The sequence below is a fragment of the Echinops telfairi genome, unplaced genomic scaffold (assembly GCF_000313985.2).
Source record: "Echinops telfairi isolate 266 unplaced genomic scaffold, ASM31398v2 ScPeMD7_2;HRSCAF=8, whole genome shotgun sequence".
NCBI classification, from domain to species: Eukaryota; Metazoa; Chordata; class Mammalia; order Afrosoricida; family Tenrecidae; genus Echinops; species Echinops telfairi.
In genome coordinates, this window is record NW_022103898.1 from 45,248,007 (window position 1) to 45,261,692 (window position 13,686).

The window sequence follows — 13,686 nt, forward strand, 5'->3', positions numbered from 1 at the left end:
AGACAAAAACAATCCCACTGAAAAGGGGGACCAGACAAGGATGCCCTTTGTCCCCATTCTTATTTAACGTCATACTGGAGGTCCTAGCTAACAATATCAGGCAAAGAAAAGACATCAAAGGTATTCGCCTGGGGAAGGAAGAGGTGAAACTATTGTTGTTTAAGGATGATATTATTTTATATATGAAAAATCCCAAAATCTCTACAAGGAGAGTGTTGGAAGTGATAGAGTTGCAGGATACAAGATCAACAAACAGAAGTCTGTCAAACTGCTAAACACATAGGAAAAGATCATGGAAGAGGGGATCAAAAAGGCAACACCCTTTGTAATAGCCAAGCACAAATAGAAATATCTAGGGATATACCTGACAAAAAAAAACCCAAAAGATTTGTACAAGTAAAACTACAGAACTACAAGAAACCAAGAGTGTCCTCCACAAATGTGAGAATATCCCATGCTCATGGATTAGAAGACTCAATATAGTAAAGATGTCTGTTCTGCCCTGGGCACTATATAAATTTAATGCTATCCCAATACAAACACCATCAACTTTCTTCAAATAATTGGAAAAACTGATTACCAACTTCATATGGAGAGGAAAGAAGCCCAGAATTAGCAGAGAACTCAAGAAGAAAGACAAAATGGGAGGCTAGCTTTACCTGACTTTAGCACCTATTGTACAACCACAGTGGTCAAAATAGTATTGGTAATGACAGATACTCAGACCAAAGGAAAGGAACTAAAAACCCAGAAATAAAATCATCAGCATACAGACAACTGATCTTTGATAAGGGTCCCAAAAATAACAAATGGGAAGTGGATGCCCTCTTCAATAAGTGGTGCTAGGAAAAATGGATATCTAAATGCAGAAAAATGAAGCAAGACCCTTACACCACTCCACGCACAAGAAAAAACTCAAGATGAATCACAGACCTTGAAGTAAGACCCCAAACTATTAGGGTCATTAAAGGAAATTAGGACAAACCTGAGAACGTTGGCACAGGGAATACATAGTCTATCAGAAATAGGAAGGACACAAACACAGAGGAGGCACAAACTGACAAGTGGGATATACTGAAGATAAAACACCTGTATACATCGAAAAATTCATCAAGAGAGTAATAAGAGAGCCCACAGACTGGGAAAACATCATTAGTAGCCCACAGACAGGGAAAACATCTTTAGCAATGACACATAAGACAAAGACCTTATTATTAAAATCTATAATATTCAGCTATATTACAATAAGAAAAAACTAATAGCCCATTGAGGAGGTAGGCAAAGGGCCTGAGCAGAAGTTTCACAAGGGCGGAAATCCTAATGGGTAACAAACATATGAGAAAATGTTCTCAATCATCAGCCCTAAGAGAAATTGAAATTAAAATAACTATGAGATACCACCTAACACCCTCTAAGATAGCCCAATTCAAAAAATCAGAAAGTAACAAGTGTTAGAGGAAGTGTGGTGAGATAGGAACTCTCATCCACTGCTGATGGACCTGTAGGTATGTATAGCCATTATGGAAATTGATTTGGCGGTATCTAAAACAGATGGAATTTGAGTAACCTTACAACTTAGCAATCCCACTACTGGGCACATACCCAGAAGAGGCAAGAAATAAACTATGGCCAGACATCTGTGATCCAATGTTCATCGTAGCACAGTTTACAATCACAATGAGTTGGAAGCAATTTAACTTGACATCAGTGGATGAATGGATTAAAAAACTGTGGTACGTACATATAATGGAGTACTACATATCCATAAAAAGCAATGATGAATGCATGAAGCACATCACCACATGGGAAGAATTGTAGGAAATTATGCTAAGCGAAGTAAACCAAGCACAAAAGGACAAGTACATGAGCCTACTGAGGCAAGCTTAAAATCCAAAAGGGGAATAGGGGAAAAGCTACTACATGCATACATCCCTTGGTCGAGGTCCAGGCATTACAGCAGGGGTCAGACCCAACCCAGGGATACATATGGCAGCCAACTAAAAAGGAAGGGAAAAGAAACAGAAAAAACAACAATAAACAACGACATGGGAAGTGGGGGAACAGGATACTAACGCGTCTAAGAGGAGGGTATTGTTTGTATCTCCACAGGAGAGGGAGAGAGAGACCAGACCTCAACTTGGTGTGCCAAGATGTGAATGCCTCATACTGGCATAAAGCAGGGAATAGAGAGGTCTGTGGGGCCGCCCCAATCCCAATATGTGGACACCTCCCACCCACCCACACCCCCCTCACACAAGGGAGCAGAGAAAAAGAGAGTGGAACACATCGTGGCCCACCATGCCTCCTGGACAATATTCCTGCTCAGAGCAGCCAATGCAAAGAGAGGACCATAGGGCCGGCCCCACTAAGAGACACGAAATTCCTCACTGAGCCATAGTACTACAGGGGACAACACTGGAGACACAATCTGGGAACTGTGCCGGATCTGACCTCACCACTCTAGGGTGAAACATGAAGGCCGTGCAACAGAGCAGCAAAAGGATCAAAGCACTGAAGCCCCTGAGAAATCCCAAACATAGACTTCTGGGGCAGGGTGTGGCACCTCATCAGACTTGACCATAAAACACCCATAAAGGTCTACAGACAGACCTGGAACTATTCATAGGCTTTTCTTTTTTGTTGTTGTTTTGTTTTTGCATATCTATCTCAATAAGATAGGCAGGATAAACAATCCTGAGGAGAAAACAATAGGACCGATGGTTCTGGGGGGACAAGGGAGAGGGGGAGGCTGGAGAAAGGAAGTGGGGGGGAACCAACAAACCCAGGGAAAAGGAACAAATGATCTATAATTGATGGCAAGGAGGGCATAGGATGCCTGGTAGGGCTTGATCAAGTGCAATGTAGACAAGAGGAATTAATGAAAGGTCGAACATGACAGTGGAAAGTAAAGGGAAACAGAGGAAAAAACAAGGAGGCAAGGACATTTATAGATGTCTGAATACAGGCAAGTACATATGTGAATATATTTATATGTAATGATAAGGAAATTAATCTATGTACATATATTTATATGTTAAGTATCAAGGTAGAAGACTGACATTGGGCCTCTCTATAGTCCTCCATCAATGCAAGAACACTTTGTGATGCTCACCTTCCCGACACGATCGCTGAAGACAAAATGGGTGCATAAGCAAAGGTGGTGAAGAAAGCTGAAAGGGTCCCGCTATCAAACGATATAGAGCCTGTGGTCTTAAAGGCTTGAAGATAAACAAGCGGCCATCTAGCTGAGAAGCAACAAAGCCCACATGGAAGAAGCACACCAGCCTGTGTGATCATGAGGTGTCAATGGGATCAGGTGTCAGGCATTAATGACCCAAAACAAACAATCATATTGTGAACAAGGGGGATGGCAGAGTGGAAACCCAAAGCCCATCTGTAGACAATTGGACATCTCCTCACAGAAGGGTAACAAGGAAGGGATGAGCCAGTCAGGGTGCAGTATAGCACCAATGAAACATACAACATTCCTATAGTTCTTTAATGCTTCCTCCCCACCACTATCATGATCCCAATTCTACCTTACAAATCTGGCTAGACCAGAAAATGTACATTGGTACAGATAAGAGCTTGCAACACAGTGAATCCAGTACAAATAAATCCCTCAGGACCAATAATAAGAATAGTGTTACCATGAGAGTAGCGGGAAGGTGGGGGGATAAAGGAGGATTTGATTACAATGATTGATGTATAATGCCCCGACGACCCCCCACACATACACAAAGGGGGAAGAACAACAGAAAAGTGGGTGAACAGAGACAGTGGTCAGTGTAAGATACGAAATAATAATAATTTATAAATTATTAAGGGTTCATGAGGGAGGGAGGAAAAAATGAGGAGCTGAAACCAAGGGCTCAAGTAGAAAAAAATTGTTTTGAGAATGATGATGGCAACAAATATACAAATGTGCTTGACACATAGATGGATGCATGGATTGTTACAAGAGCCGTAAGAGCCCCAATAAAATGATTAAAAAAAAAAAAGAAGAAAATATCTTCAAAGAACCAACTTTTTGTGTGGTTGGGTTTTTTCCCCTATTTTTTTCAGATTCATTATATCTGCTTTAATATTTATTCTTTATATTTTTTCTGGTGACGGGTTTATTTTGGCTGGTGTTCTTGTTCTAAATTGTTGAAGATGTTGGGCTAACCTATTGATTTATGTTCCCTCTTTTGGGATGGGTGCATGTATTGCTTTAAATTGCCCTTAGGGTTCTGGTTTTGCTATATGCCAAAGTTTTTGATATGTTGTTCTCATTTGTCTTAAGGAATTTTAAAGTTTCATTCCTTATTTTTTCAACTACACAATAGTTTTAAATCAAAGTGTTGTTCCATTTCCATGTATTTGATTTTTTTTCCTTGGGTTTCCTATTTTTTATTTCTAATTTTATAGTATTGAAATCTGATAAAATGGTTTGTAATATCTCGATGCTTTAAAATTAATTAATATTTTATTAACAATTAAGACCTAACATATGGTCTATTGTGACGATTCCATGATAACAGTAAAAAATGCATATTACGTTGCTGTTGGGTGAAGTGTTTTGTGTATGTCTGGGAGGTAAAATTGGTTAATTGGGTTGTTTAGTTCTTCTGTGTCTGTATTGAGTTTCTTTGCAGTTGTTCTGTCTGTCCTTCCTGGAGAGTGGGGTTAGGTTTCCCATTATTGTAGCATTGCCCAAGTTTTCTCTTCAATTCTCTAAGGGTTTGGTTAATGTATTTTGAGGGTGCTTCATTGGGTGCATACATATTTAATATGTTAGGTCTTGTTGCTCAATTGTACTTTTAATTATTGTGTGTCCTTCTTTGTCACTCAAGATGGATTTTGTTTAGAAATCTACTTTATCAGAGACTTATATTTCCTCTCCTAACTTTTGATTTCACATTAGGTTGATGTGCATTTTTTCTATTCTTTGATTTTTAGTCTATTTTGCCTTTGTGTCTAAGGTGTGCTTCCCATAAGCAGTATATTGATCATTCTGCTTCTGATCCACCCTGATACTCTCTGTTTTCTTGATAGGTGCATTTAACTCATTTCCATTGAATGCGATTACTGATTATATACTTATCGCTGTTATTTTAAAAATTCTGTTCTGAGTCGCTTTTGTTTGTGGGATTTCATGTCATGTTTTCCTGTGCTATTTTAATTTTTTTTTTTTGCTATTTCAATTTTAACTAGATATTTGTGATTTTCATCTTTTTCTTTTGCTGAGGCTTGGTTAAGTACATTGTATAAATCTTTATATCCATGTCTATTTTGACTAATATTGAGTGGTACTCATTGGAAATAATATTATGAACATCCTTTACTAAAAAGAAGTCTTCAGATATTCTGTGGTTGCTTGCAAATACGCTTGATGCTTACTTGACAACTCTTAATTCACAGTGACACTGTTGGCTAGTGCGTGATAGGTGCCGATAAGTTGGTTCTATCTAATATAGATCATATTCAAAACAGAATAAAAGAAACACTTTGCCTCAGATGTGGGCAGAGTTTCCATAATTGTGAGCACCTCTTCCTGAATGAGTCTATGTAAAAAGTAGTGCTGAGTCTCTGGTGGCAAACACCAATCAGACACCAGTTAACAATCTATGAGACTGATGGCCCAACATTCAGGTAGCAATCTTGGTGTAAGTTCCAATGTCCTCCCTGCCTGGTTAAGCAAGTGAGACTGTCACGTCCAGCCTTCTCATATCTCAGTAGCTGATCTGAGCCACTTAGGCAGTTTGCTCCATAGCTCTGGATACTATTTCTGGCTTGCTTCTGGCTTGAGGACCAGATTTTGAGACTTGAATTGGCAGTTTATCGCTCCACCTGATTTACCAGTGTCTGCAGCCTCTGAGCCAACAGTACTGATTTATGAATGAGGAGAAACTTTCAGGCTAAATTATGAATTACGCATATGAGATTTGCTCAACTCTGTGACAAAAGTCATTTCCTTAGAAATGTCTGAATTCCATTCAGACTTTGCATTGAATTGCAGAACCTTGGCATGTGAGGTATATGCTGTGGGAAGAGCAGTTACTGACATCAGGGATTACTCCATTGAATGATACAGCATTTTGAAAATGTCACATTTGGATATCTTTAACTTTTACCCCAATGGAATCAGCCTTGTATTAATCTTTTGAAAATAAATTATATTTGCAGTTACCTATAAAATTTTGTTCTTCAAAAGCTCTTGTTTTAATTGATGTTAGTTGGTTATTGTTGTTGTTTTTATAAGAAGTTCAGGGGATTAAGCACTCAATTGAAAACTGAAAGGTCAGCAGTTCCAACCCAGTAGGCATTCAATGGGACAAAAATACGACAGTTTGTTTCAACAAAGATTTATACCCTTGGAAACTATATGAGGAAGTTCTACTTTTCAGGGGTCACTAAGAGTTAGAATAAACTGAATGGTAATGGGTTTTAGCTTTGTTTGGGTAAGGAAAATTTCCCCATTGACCTTCAAACATTTACTCTGTATTATCTTGGGTAAGAAACTTTTAAAAATATTAAAATACTTTCCCTCATCTGCAAACTTTTGGCAGATTTCTTTCTAGATTTTCTAAAACAATTTGCTAAGAGAATAACTAAGGTTCTTGGCACAATACTTACCAATAACTACAATTACATAAAAACAAAAAAAAAATCAAAAAACCCAAACTCACTGCCATCTAATCAATGGTGACTCACAGTGACCCTGTAGGACAGAGTAGAACTTTCCCCTGGGTTTCACAGACTGACTGTCGCTCCCTGTATGGGAGTAGAAAGTCTCATCTTTCTCTTGTGGAGAGCTGGTGGTTCAGAACTTCTGATCTTGTGATTAGAAGCCCAACATGTAACCCACTACTTCACAAGGGCTCCAAGAACTACAATGAAGACTATCAATTGTTAATAAGGAACAAATAATAGAATTTTTAAAAAATTACTGTTGTCAGTCATTCCCTGCTTTATGATCCAAATGTTACAAAAACTGCATATCTCATGGAATGCTCACAACAATAAGGTACAAGTAATTTCCAATTCTCTAGATCAGCAGTTCTCAACCTGTGGGTCATGACCCCTTTGGAACTCAAGCGATTCTTTCACAGGTATCGCATGATTCATAACAGTAGCAAAATTACAGTTATGCAGTAGCAACAAAAACAATTTTCTTGTTGGGGGGGTCACAACATGAGGAAATGTATTAAGTGGCCGCTGCATTAGGAAGGGTGAGAACCACTGCTCTAGATGAAAAGTAATAAGAAACAAGGACAGTAAGGTCATACCCCCCGCTTGCCTGTCACTTTGCTGTACTGTGGTGGCTTGCTTGTTGCTGTGATGCTGGAAGCTCTGTCACTGGTATTTCAAATGCCAGCAAGGTCACCACAATGGAACTTATTTCCTCTGAGCTTTCAGATTAAGAACAACTCTGAAGAAGGAAGAAGCTCTCCACTTTTGAGGAATTACCCTCTGAACAGTTATGAGTAACATCAGGACAGTGTTAGATATGGTGCTGAAATATCAGCCCCTCTCGTTGAAAGGTACTCAAAATTCGACTGGCGAATAGCTCCCTCTACAAAGTTGCGTCAACATTCAGAATGTGAAAGGAGTATGGCCTTCGGGACCTTCATTTGCTGATGGAGCATGGGAAGAAACAGGAAGAAACAGTTGTAAAAATCCATCAATAATCTTAAGTGGAATGAAAGTAGTAGAAAGCTATGGAAATGAAGTTGTCAAAAATGAAATGAAACACATAACGATTGATATCCTACGCATAACTGGGCTGAACGGACTGGCATTGGCCATTTTGAGTCTAGTCCTATGGCTTACTAGGCTGGAAATGACAAGTTCAAAAGGAATTGTATCACCCATTGTGAAAAAGCACTTTCCAAGATCTAACGTGAAGAGTGCTACTATCTGTGATAGGGTAATAACTATAAGGAAACTCGGTTAACACTATTATTAAAATGTATGGACCAACTATGAAAATCAATGATAAAGAAATTAAAGAATTCTACCAACGTCTTAAGCCTAAAATCAATAAGACATGCAATCAAGATATATTGATAATTATTGGCAATCAGATTGCACTATCTGGAAACAAAGAAGAAGGAATAGTGACTGGAAAATATGTTCTTGGTCATGGAAATGATGCTGGAAATTATATGTCAGATTTTTGAAAGACCCACAATTTTTTCATTGGAAAACCTTTTTCTCATCAATGTAAATGGTGGTTGTGGACATGAACTTTGCCAGATATAATACTCAGGAATCAACTGATGACATCAAAGGAAACAGATGATAGAGACGCTAAAAATTGGCAGCCAAAATAAGGCCAGGGATTATTGTGGAACAAATAATAAATTTCCCAAATGAAAGTTAAAGTAGAAGATAAAGAAAATTTAAACAAGCCTACAAGAACCAAAATACAAACTCAAGTGCATATCCAACCTAAATTTCAAGAACATCTCAGGAACATATTTGATTTACTGTTTGCACTTAGGACGAAAGAGCTGTAAGATGACATCAAGAACATAATATATAAAGAAACAAAATATCATTTAAAAGACAAGAAAGAAAAGATCAAAATGTAGTAAAGAGATTCCAAAATTTAATCCTGATAATAGAGCAGCTAATGCAAATGGAAGAAATAATGAAGTAAAAGAAATGAACATAAAATTTCTAAGGGAAGCTTATGAAAACAAATAAAAATATTCTAGTGAAATGTGCAAAGTCCTGAAGATAGACAACTGAAAAAGGTGAACGTGCTCAATATATCTCAAGATGAAAGAACCAAAGACAAATTCAAGCCTCTCACTATATTGCTGAAGAAATTTATGGGCAAAATATTGAATGGTGTGGATCAAATATGATGAAAAGATCACTTAGAGTCACTGTATCAAAAACATATATACAAATATGCTTGATACAATTGATGTATGGATTGTTATGAGCTGTAAGAGCCCCCAATAAAATGATCTTCAAAAAAAAAAAAGAGCAGGTCAACATTCACCAATTTTAAGAGGTAGCATGTGATCAATCACTGACGGTACTGAAGAAAGAAGTCTGAGCTACATTGAAGACACTAGTAAAATCTAAATCTCCAAGAATTGACAGAATACTAACTGAAATGTTCCAGCTAGTTCATGAAGCCCTGGAAGCATTCACTTTTCTATGCCGAGACACTAGGAAGACAGTTACCTGACCAACTAACTGGAAGAGATTCATATTTGTACTCATTACAAAGAAAGATAACCCAATAGAATGTGGAAATTATTGAACAATATCATTACTATCACATGTGAGTAAATTTCACTCAAGATTATCCAACAATGGTTGCAAATGTACCTTGACATGGTTCAGGCTGGATTCTGAAAAAGATGTAGATTAAGGTATATCATTGCTGATGTCAAATTGACCTTGGTTGAAAGCAGAGAATACCAGACAGGAATTTACTTGGGTTTTATTGACAATGCAAAAGCATTTGATTATGTAGATCTTAACAAACTGTAGATGACTCTCAGAAGAATGGGAACTCCAAAACATTTCCTTGTGCTCATTTGGAACCTGTACAAGGTTCAAGAGGTAGTCTTTTGAACAAAACAAAGGAATACTATGTAGTTCTAAATTAGAGAAGGTGTGCATCAAAATCATATCCTTTCATCATATGTACTTAAACTTGTATCCTGAACAAATAATCATAGAAAATGTAGTACATGTAAAAGAACACAGCATCAGTATTGGAGAAAAGCTTATTAACCAATTTTCATATACAAATGACCCAACCTTGTGTGTTGAAAATGAGGAGGAATTCAAGCACTTGGTGATGTGCATTAAGGACTACAGATGTCAATAATGTACCAATAGATATAATGATGATAAATGGAGAAAATATTGAAGTTGTCAAGGATTTAATTTTGCTTAGATTTGAAATCAATGTGTATAGAAGGAGCAATTAGAAAATCAAGTGCTGTATTGGGCATCTCTGCTATATAAGACCTGTCTAAAGTGCATAGCAAGGATGCCACTTTGAGCACTAAGGTGTGTTTACTTCAAACCATGATCTTTTAGATTGCAGCATATGCATATTAAAGTTGGATAACTAATAAGAAAGACTACAGAATTGATGCATTGGAATTATGGTACAGGTGAGGAATATTGAAAATACCATGGATTGACAGAAGAATAAACAAATCTATTTTGAAAGAAGTTCAGCCAGAATGCTCCTTAGAAGTGAGGTTGGTGAGACTTCCTTTCTGGTACTTTGGACATGTTACCGGGAGAAATCAGTCTTTGAAAAAGGACATCGTGCTTGACAAGTGGTAGATTATGTTTCGTAGAGTAAAGCGTTCTCATAGAAAGAGGAAGACACTTGAAAAGATGGATTGACAATATTGGCTGCAACAATGGTCTCTGATTGTGGGTGGTGTACAGCACTAGGCAGTGCTTCCTTCGTTATACACATGCTTGCAATGGGTAGGAACCGACTCAACAGCGCCTAACCACAACAACGCAGCCATGCAGTGAATAGATGGTGGAGTCAGTATACAAACTGCATTAGAGCCCCTCCAGAGCCTATACTCTTACTTAATAAACTCAGTACTAAATATAGAAGAATGATGTCAGGGTTTCATATTCAACAGTGGGATTAGCTAGAAATCTTCAAGATACAAAATAAATAAGAAAAAATAATAGGCCATTAGTGGCTCTCAGTCTTCTTTCACAGGAGAACTGACGCATGATAAGGTTAGTGACGTGGCAGGTGTGGTCAGCGACGGGTCAGTACTGATGGGGTCAATGGTTTACATCATAAAGTTCATGAATATGTAGAAGTGTTTAGTCTTCTATAGGCCACTTTATGTAAATCATTACTTTGAATGATTCCTAGCATATTTATATTTGCACAGAAGTAAATAAATACATCCTATACAAATATATTACACCCTAAATGGTATCATTCACATTTCAGAGTGCAAGAGAATATCATGGAATGTATTAGAAAGTTTTGCTTTTCTCATTGTGAGGTTTGTGCTAACTTTAAAGGGCCCACTCTGTGTCTGTTTCTAAACATTCCTTTTCTCAAGTAACAACCCTCCTATTAAATAAGTAGCATCTGTGGAGTTAATTGATTTTAGCAGAATTTTCACACTTCCTATTTTGTAAGAGAAATAGTAGAGTTAAGACTGTAACAAGGAAATGAATCATGACTAAAATCGAATCCTTATTCTGCATGGGGTAAGTATTTTAATTTTATTAAGATATATATCAATAAATATTTATGTATTTGACTATGAAATTTTTAAATATTAAAAGAGAGAGAATGATAAAACAGTTTTATGTAACCATCTATTGATTAATCCACTTCAATAGTTTGTAAGACTTGCTTTATCTACATATCTGTTTTTATTGCTATGTACTTTAAACAAGAGTCTAAGCCCCATGTCTTTCACCCCTAAATACTGTATAGTCAATTCTTAAAAAATATAAATTTTGTGACAACCAGACTCTTCTTTAGTCTGAGATACTACAGAACAGAAATTAACACCTAAATAAATAAATGTTATATGAATATGCATATTTTCTAATATCTATAGAAATGCAAAAAGTATTGAAAAAATTTAAATTGTTTATCGTTACTCAGATACTTTTAGGTATTCTAAGCAACAATATAAGAGTATACATAAAATGATTTCAAAATAAAATATAAAAGAAAGTAATGATAAATTTCTTTTATGTCAAGTTTGCAGCTTATTTCTTTTAAATATTTTAGTTTAATAGCATTAAGTCCTTAATTCTTTTGAACATCTAAATTAGTAATATATTCTGCCACCTAAGTATGCAAACTCTTCACAACATGAGTTTGGTAACCTTTAAATATAGTATGTTAATATAATATTTAAAATAAATGTTTCAAATCCCACTGTATATTTTATAGTTTAATAAAATGAATATGTTGGCAGTAAAAATATATAGAAATATAATTTCAATATGCAATCACTCCACTGATCTAGACTACTGGTATCTGTCAGTATACAATAGAAACAAAACTAGTAATGCTCATGAAGCAGTATAAGACTTTCATATAATTATGTCAGTAATTTAAATTTCATATAATCCTTGATACAAATGCTAAATTATGTATACTAATGTATGAGTATACTCAACTTCTATTTTATCTTTAAGAATCATAATTTAACTTACATTTAGACATATATAACTTTTGAGTTTAGGATTTACTGAAAATGTTACAAATTTGTTTTAAATAAAAATCTCAATCTTCATTTGCTTTTTACATTTCTATGTATCTGTGATTAAGCCATACCTTCAACATAGCCACCTCTTCTGGGTTGTGACGTCCTTTGTGATCTTGTAACAGAGCGTTTACTCTCGCTGTTTTGGAACAATGCTAGTTGCGCAGCAGGACCTAGACAAAACCAAGATCAAAGTTCAAGTCTGGTGCATTCCTTCTCCGAAATGGCTATACATTTTTTAAATGGAGGTTTTAAAAAACTAATATCTACTCTATGAGGTTTTATGAAATTGACAATGTTGCTTTAAAATATTCGTAATATAAAAAAGTGACCAACCATTCATCTGTTGCAAATTCTCTCATCAAGCACATTGGAAGTCAACAGGTGACATAAAGCACAAAAATAACAATGTGAAAACATCGGCATTCAAATGTTCTATTTATAGCATCATCTTTTCTTTGAGAAGTCACTAAACTGTCTATTATTTTATAATTTTTCTTAAATTTATGGCATTTCTGCTGATGTAAAGCAAAATTTTAATAAACATATAATTAGCTAAATGCTTTTATTTAGAGAAGAACTCCCTTTTTACCCCCTAAGCTATAGGGTCCTGGAATATAGAGAAGCAAATGAAACAATGGACAAGGCAGAATTAAAAAACACATGGTCTTATTAAATTGACAGATCCAAGAGCGGGCTATTTTATTGCTCTAACATGATAGCACTTGCATAACAAAATGTATAAACTTTATATGTTTTACACCAAAGATAGACTGAAACTGTCATTTAAAAACCACTAAGATGACTGTACAGAAAGTCCTATATATATATTTTGGCCGTGAATGGTTCTATGGTGCGTGAAATGGTGGTTTGGTGCAATTACACTCTGACAAGGGGTGTTTGGCTTACTGAAGAAGTGTAAGAAAATAACACAAGGAAGTTCAGTACTAGGGATAAAATAAAGAGTGAAATTATAAGATTGAAATAGGCAAATAGAAATCACAATTCAAGACATTTTCTTAATAGTTTACCACATCTGACAGAAGTAAGACATTTTAAGGATCTCTGATTAGTGTGTGTGGTTGGTGTTAGGTGGCTTGGAGTCAGATCTGATTCATAGAGACCCTGTGCACAACAGAACGAAACGCCGTTTGGTCTTCTGCCATCCTTATCATTGTTCTTATGCTTGACTGATGGCTGCAGCCACTGTATCACTCCATGTCATGAGGGCCTTTTGTTTATTTGTTTGTCTGCAGCCCTCACTTACCAAGTATGATATCCTTCTCTAGGGATGGGTATGTCCAGATAATATGCCCAAACCCAAATACAAGAGATGAAAATGGTTGTACTTCTAAGACAGATCTGTTGGTTCTTTTGGCAGTCCGTGGTACTTGCTTTTTTATTTTTTTAAATCATTTTACTAGGGGCTCATACAACTCTTATCACAATC

The 13,686-nt window shown here is 36.3% G+C and overlaps 1 protein-coding gene across 1 annotated transcript in view; it reads right to left on the minus strand.

Annotated features, from left to right (window-relative positions):
- LRRIQ1 (leucine rich repeats and IQ motif containing 1) overlaps positions 1-13,686 on the minus strand; it is a 232,578-nt gene that overhangs the window by 104,954 nt on the left and 113,938 nt on the right. The window contains exon 17 of the mRNA XM_045288642.1: positions 12,308-12,409. Within this exon, the coding sequence (XP_045144577.1) occupies positions 12,308-12,409 (102 nt within the window). The remainder of the gene's footprint in view (positions 1-12,307; positions 12,410-13,686) is intronic.